Source organism: Mercurialis annua, linkage group LG7 (genome assembly GCF_937616625.2).
Source record: "Mercurialis annua linkage group LG7, ddMerAnnu1.2, whole genome shotgun sequence".
Taxonomy (NCBI): Eukaryota; Viridiplantae; Streptophyta; class Magnoliopsida; order Malpighiales; family Euphorbiaceae; genus Mercurialis; species Mercurialis annua.
The window spans coordinates 10,143,219-10,150,821 of NC_065576.1; the positions used below are offsets into that span (position 1 = coordinate 10,143,219).

General features: G+C 25.9%; 1 protein-coding gene across 1 annotated transcript; it reads left to right on the forward strand.

Moving 5' to 3' along the window:
* The first annotated feature begins 3,541 nt into the window (after positions 1-3,541).
* Positions 3,542-4,196, forward strand: LOC126654735 (E3 ubiquitin-protein ligase RHA2B-like). Its single transcript, XM_050348695.2, has one exon. It carries the CDS (start codon positions 3,651-3,653, stop codon positions 4,146-4,148), a length of 498 nt encoding a protein of 165 aa, XP_050204652.1. The 5' UTR covers positions 3,542-3,650; the 3' UTR covers positions 4,149-4,196.
* The last annotated feature ends 3,407 nt before the right edge of the window (positions 4,197-7,603 follow it).

The following is a 7,603-nucleotide window of genomic DNA, read 5'->3' on the forward strand; positions in this document are numbered from 1 at the left end:
ACTTCCAGTTTACATTTAGTAAATTATGATTATTTTATTTTTAGTTTGCATTCATTAAAATTTTAGTTAGTCTATTTTTAGTTTATTTTACATTTTTATAATTTTTTATTCTTGTAAAAAATGTTTTTATATAGTTAGTTTATTTTTTATATTATAAATATTTAATAAATTATTTTAATTAAATAAACATTTAATTTTACTTTTAAATTTTTAATTTTAAAAAATAATTACAACCAGTTTAATAAAAAATAATTTAAATTTATCTTTGGTGCTATAAGTCTTATTAAGATAAGTCGAATTTCAGTTTACTAGGGTTACTTTCAGTTTACTTCTATCTTCATAATTTTTTCAAAATTGAAAATTTTGTAATTTATTTTTGTGTCTAACATATTTTTTATATATGCAATCATACAATTATTTACTTATAACTAATTTATAATTTAGGATTAATTGTATTAGAAAGGCAAACCTTTTTAATTTTTTAAAAATATATCTAAATTTATTAAATTTATAAATCCTCAATTTTAGTTGATATATTTTTATTGAAATGTGTTGATCTCTTATTTATCTTACACACGCAGTCATATACACTTGTTACGCATTGTTTATGTCTGACTACCACCATCAACCACCACGAACCATCTTTGCGCTCCCTCTTCCTCTACCTCCGACCATCCTGAACTCCTAAACTAAGATGAAGATATTTGTACCAATGAATTATAACTCAAACGGTATAAGCAGGCCCGGCCCTAGGCCTAGGCCACTAAGACTTAGGCCTAGGGCCTCAGATTTATGAGGGCCTCAAAATTGCATTAACCACGTAGTATTATAATTTACCTTTTATGATTATATACAGCACAATGAAGGTCAGAGATAATAAATGCTCACAAATCTTTGATATTTACAACTATAATTAAATCAACCAAAATTAGTTTAGCTACCTTAAATCTTATTAAATCTGATAATGGTACTGTTTAAAAAATCAGAAAAAAATTACTTTAATAATTCTCAGACATATTTTTGTAATTTTTGTAATTTTGTCAAATTATAGTTATTCACTATATTCTTTTAAAATTTTAAAATCTCATAATTTTTCTCTAATTTTTTTTTCTAAATCCTTATTTCAAATTAACATTATATTTCTCCTTTTTACTTATTAATGCAACTTATTACAGATTCTTTGAATAAGCTATATAAATAAAATTTCTAAAAAATTAAAGTATTTAATGAATGATTTTGCATTTCAAAAATAAAAAAAATAGATTTTTATAAAGTATTTAAATGAATTACAAGTAGTTGATAAAAATTTAGATTACGACGCACTAGAAAACTTCATTTCAATTTTATTTTATTTTAAAGAGTTCTTATTTTTATTATTGTAATTATAGTTTAAAGTTTTTATGTATTTGGTTTAATGTATTAATTTTACATTAGGCAATTTATTATCTAATTTAAAATAGGGTTAATTACATATAAAATCATAACCTTTGCACCAAGTTTCAAAAATAACATTACCTTTAAAACGTGTCAATTATAGACACTATCTTTCATTTTTTTTTTCAATTTCATCATGGGTATATTTTTTGAAGAAATTTTGCTGACTTGGACAGCCGATGGGTTTGCCACGTCAGCAAAAATGCCACTAAAAATCGCCGATGTTATTTTTGGAAAAGAATAAAAGGTGGTGTCTATAATTGACACGTTTTAAAGGTTGTGTTATTTTTAAAACTTGGCGTAAAGGTCATGATTTTATATGTAATTAACCCTTTAAAATATTATCAACTATAATTAAAAAATTAATAATATAATTTATAGGCATTTTACCGCCTAGGGCTTCATTTTGTCTAAGGCCGGCCCTGAGTATAAGCGCTGAGCAGTAAACTGTTAGGTCGTGGGGTCGATTCCTTATACATGCGCTCCTCCTCTTTAATTATAAAAAAGAAAAAAATATTTGTATAAATATTTAATATAAAATCAATAAATATTTTGAGAATATTTTGTTAAAATTGATGTTGGGCCTAACTTTTTATAAATATTTTCAAAATAAATCAGTAGAAGGATTACCCTGCCGGCCCACAACATGGACGCTTCACGATTATCCATCACATTAACGATAAAATAGTTTGCAGAAAATAAACTGCAACTTGGTATAGTTGTTAAAAGAATTAAAGTAGTCCCAATACTAATGTGGTACTTACAACTTTATTTTGACACGTGTTATGATTATTTCTAATACAGTAGTACTTAGGATTGTTTTTTGATTTATACGACAAATGTAGACCGTAATTTAAAATAGGGTACAATTTTAATTAAAAAATTAAAATATTGTACTATTAAAAATAAACACCAAAATTTATTTTTTAAAAATTTAAAATAGGGCCTTTTATATAAAATAATACTAATTTATCTATTTTAAGGTAATTGTTTTTGGAAAACAAAATTGTGGTAGGGCCCGGGTATAGCCTGACCCTACCTAGCTCCATCTCTGCCCCCGTTTCATTTTATAAGTCTTATATCCTTTTTTGCATATTAAAAGTCTTCTTTTTATTTTTAAATTGATTTTATATTAAACTTTTTTTTCACTTCTTCATTTAGTTATCTCAAATAAACTCTATAAAAAATTACACTATCATTAATACGTGCAAAATATAAAAAAAATATTTAGTTAATTGTATAAAAGTAAATGGAACTCTTAAAATGAGACGAAGGGAGTATGTGTTTTGAATAATTAGTTTTGTCTATTATTAGTTGTTTGTGTAAGAATAGGCAGTAGAATCCTAATAGGATTTTTACTCTTTAAACAAGTTTCATGGTTTGTAAAATTTAAAAGTGTTAAGCAGATTAGTACGACGTTTAATATTATTCGAATTTAATCTATTTTTGTTGGATTATCTAAACCAATTCGGTTTTGGGCGTTGAGAAAATACCCACCGTTTTTTATAATTTTTAATTATTGGTGAATAAATTTATTTTTTCGCCTGTGGTGTATTTGTCCGACGATCACATAAAATTTTATGTTTGCTATTCTTTTAATTTATTATTTTACTATTAGCTTGAATTTTCATTTATTTTTCCGCAATTTCGCCATGGCTAATCTCAAAAAAAAAAATTGGTTCAGACTTAGGAGTGTCTATAATTGAAACTAAAAAAATGAGAAATGAACTAAAATTTAAAAATTAAAAATTTGGACGATAAATTAAAAAAAACAAAAAAATGGAGTATTTTTGGAATGGTTAAGCCTTAACAAAATAGCATGTGGCATATTACTGAAATGCTGGCTGTGCTAGTAAAACTAAATTTAAAAATTTATTTTTAAAATTAGAATTAAAATTAAAATCTGGCAATTTTAAAAAATGAATGCAGTTTTAGTTTTTTTTTTTTTTTCGTTACAAATCATACTCTCCTAACTATGTAGTGTGTGGCACTTGCACGTGTAACAACATAAACATGGTTGCACACATATTTAGTAACTCCAACAGTGACTCCAACATAAAAAAAAAAAAAAAATTCCTCCAATCTAACACAGATAAATTAAAATCTTAGCCAGTAGTCAGCAGCCACCACCATATCTCACCTACTGTTCTATAAATTCATCAACAAAAAAAAAAAAAAACCAGTCATCTTCTTCACAAGCACAGCCCAATTAAACCATGGCAGTTATAACCGAATTCCTCTCCCGCCTCTACACAGTAACCATAATCTTCCTCTGTCTGCTACTCCTCGAAGCCCTAATTCTATTCCGGTCAGTCACCGCCACCTTAATCAACCACCACACCAATAAACGTGTCATCACCACAACAAAGTACATCCAGCTAATCGAAGAGAAGAATCCAACGGTCATCCACAGCTGCAAGCAATCTCCGGTGGCGGAATGCGCGGTGTGCTTATCGGAATTTGGCGACGGCGATTATGTTCGGAAGTTGGTGAAATGTAAGCACGTGTTTCATAGAGACTGCGTTGATAAATGGCTGCAGCAGTATTTGGCCACGTGTCCGCTTTGTAGAACTAAAGTTCTGCCGGATGAAATTGTGGCGGCGTTTCATGGAGTGAGAGATCATCGGAATGGGTATTATTATGATGGGAGTGATGAGGAGATGATTTTTTTGTTGTCTGCTTTACATGGTAATGGTTTACAGAGAATTTTTTAGTTTTTAATTAATTTCTGAGTATAATTTTATAGATTAATTTATGGTTTATTTTTTGGCAGCTTTATTTTAATAATTTTAAAAAACGTCATTCTGTAATTATAGTTGATGAGTGATGAGCATGATTTTGGTTTTATTATTAATAATAGGCGAAGGCTCAATTATTGAGCTATTGGACAATTTTGACTTACATATATCTGAACCTTGAGATGGGTAATTTAAAGGAAAAAAATGCTATTTAACTTTTTTTGTTTTTATTATTGTACTCTCGTATGGCAATCGTTCATTTGTCTAATATTTTCTTTTAAAAAATGTATTTATTTTTTTATTTTTTTATTATCACGTCAGATGAAAAAACAGAAATTAAATAGTATTATTCTAATTTAATTATGAAACTTCTTCATTATATGGATTATATATAATTTTCTTACAAAAATTCCGCTAAAATTTTGGATTTCACCGCTTGAGAATGGTTCATAATATTTCATTTCTAGTTAAGGCGTTGTTTTGGCCAATAAATCTTAAAATTCATACATTTTGTTAATTTATAAAATTAAAATTTATGTAATATAAAATTTAAAAATTTAATGTTTAGATTGAATATAGAATTTATGTATTCATAAAAATAAAATAAGATATGCATTTTAACTATTTTAATTAGGAGAGTTTTAGATGATGATAAATTTGTGATAATGTAGATTTTAAATATTAATATATCTCAAATGGAAATTTTTATAGTGTTGAAGTATGTGAGACTTTGAATTAAAATTTAAAATCCAATCAAAAAGAAGAAAGAGAGTAGATTAGTTTTAAATCATGTGTTAAATACAAATGAAATCATGAATATTGCAGCCACGGCATCGACTTTCAGCGGATAATATATTAAATACAAATGAAATAATAAAAATTAATGACTGATTTTGCTATGTTTTAAAATTCGTATTGCAATTACAATACACGTTAAAGTTAGTTTTTTTTTTTCCCCATTCAATCCTTAAATTATATAGTACTACTACAATACTATGAAAAATAGTGTGGTGAACCAATAATTTCACACTTTTTTTATTACTATGCTATAAATGTATGCTAAAAATAGAAGTTCAAATCTGTGAAGTTGGATTAAGTGAAGTCCCTTATATAGAATATCATGTGATGTGAAGCACATGTTCACAAAACACTATTCATTAATTCATCAAGCTTTATGTCTCAGTGAGTGTTACTTCGATTCAGTTTATCTAAAATTTAATGCGTAGGTTATTATCTCAATGTCATAGTACAAGATAATGATGGATATCTCATGGGCTTATAAAAATTCATGTGACAAATTATCGAGATGGGATTTTCTTTTGGAATGTAACACTCAGATAATTATTTTCATAGGAGGGGTAAAATTAGACCTGTCGATTTTAGACACAACACGAATAAATAAAACGATACTACACGAAATTAAACGGGTTTGGGTTTGAGTTTGATGTAAATGAGTTTGGGTTATAAACGGGTCAACCCGTTTATGACATGATTAATTTCGTGTCTAAATGTGTTACACGTCTTACCCATTTAAACACGGTTAACTAGTTTTAATTAAATATTATTTATTTTTATAATTTAAATATTATTAAATTATATAATTTTAATTAAAGTTTTTATATTATATATTAATTAAAATAGTATTTATCTCAAAATATAGTAATAATTCTTTTAGTATTATAATAAATAAACTAAAGAAAGTATTTAAATAATTAAATGGATTTAAAAATGTCACATTAAACGGGTTGATTCCTTAACACGTTCAGATAAACGTGTTTATACGTGTCATATCGTATAATCCGTATAATATTCGTGTCGTGTTTAGATTTTATATATCAAACCCGATTAATAATCATGTCGTGTTTAGACTAATCATGTTCATGTCTAAACGGGTCTGACTCATTTATGACCCACAAACATGAAGTAAAATATAGAGTTGGCCACGACCAGATTGAATCGTGAACATGTTTGAAACCGGCCAATTTAATTCGAATTAAAATTAGTTACATTTTAGATATCGTTTAAATCGTTTTGGAATTCGAGAGAGTCCGGTTCAAGCCAGTTTAATATTTGTTGAGGAGTTGGCGGTTCCGCTTCTAATCCAAACTTTTTAAAAAATATATTTTAAATTACCTATTGTGTGTGTGTATATATATATATATATATATATATATATATATATATATATAATTAATTAATTATTAATATATTTTCCCATATTTATTTATAATATATCATAGTATAAATATATAAGATATTATTCATTTATTTCTAATATATCCTACCATATATATAATTAAGGGGTATTGACAAAACAAATCCAACGTTTTATTTTTATAGCGATTTAATTCTAACGTTCAAAATGTTGCGAAATAAATCCTAACCTTTTTTATTTTTACAATTTATAGTCTCGAATTTTCCGGTAGTTCTATTCCTTTTTTAGACGATAAAACAGATCAAACGTTTTACTTTTATAGCGATTTATATCAATTCTGAGAAATTGGATAGATTTTCAATGATTTTGTCAAATTAGAATAAACTTATAATTTTTAAATATTTTTAATAAATTTTCAAAAGGTAAAAGATATGCGACTGTTTATAGCCATTTTAGCCATAAAGATAGGATGATATATTAGTCATTCAATATTATAAGACATTATTATATTATTGGATTAATTCAATGTCTAAAAAATGATCAGTATAGTAACTTATTATAAAAAAATACTCTCTCCGTCCCAATAGAATTGTCTACTTTGAGAAAAAAATTTATTTCAAAATTCTCGTTCATTTTTAAAAAATAATAATTTTTACACTCAAACTTTCCTATATTATCCCTATTTAAAATCCATTAATAATTAAATTGAAAATAAATTACAAGTGGATTCTAAATTAAATAAGAGTATGATAAAAAAAAGTAAGAAAAATTTATAAAATCCATAAACAATAATTGTTTTTCTTATGTGTGATAAAGGTAAAGTGAACAATTCTATTATGACGGAGGAAGTAATCATTAAAGTAAAATTCAAAATATCTTAAATAAATAAAAATAAATAGGCTTAGTTATTTAAAAAACCCTCACCTTTAATCTTTTTTCGTTTATACTTTGACCTAGGAAAAATGTCACATATACCTTTGACGTTGTCTTTATGTTTCACCTCTACCCTCGAGATACTAAATTGACCTCTTTTCATTAGAAAAATAGTTTAAAATAGTCCTTTATTTTTAGCATATATTCTAATCACACGTTACTGTTATTAATTATACAAAAACATCTTCTTCTTTAAGCAAAATTTAACTAATAATAATAATTTAATTTATATTAATTATCAGTAATTTTTTAAAAATTAAAAACCGCAATTTTTTTTACATAAAATAAATAAAATATTCGAACTAGTTAATTCCGACCTACCACCGTATTCTAATTTATAAAT

Coding starts and splice junctions, on each gene's coding strand:
- LOC126654735 (XM_050348695.2), top strand. CDS start 3,651: ATGGCAGTTATAACCGAATTCCTCTCCCGCCTCTACACAGTAACCATA.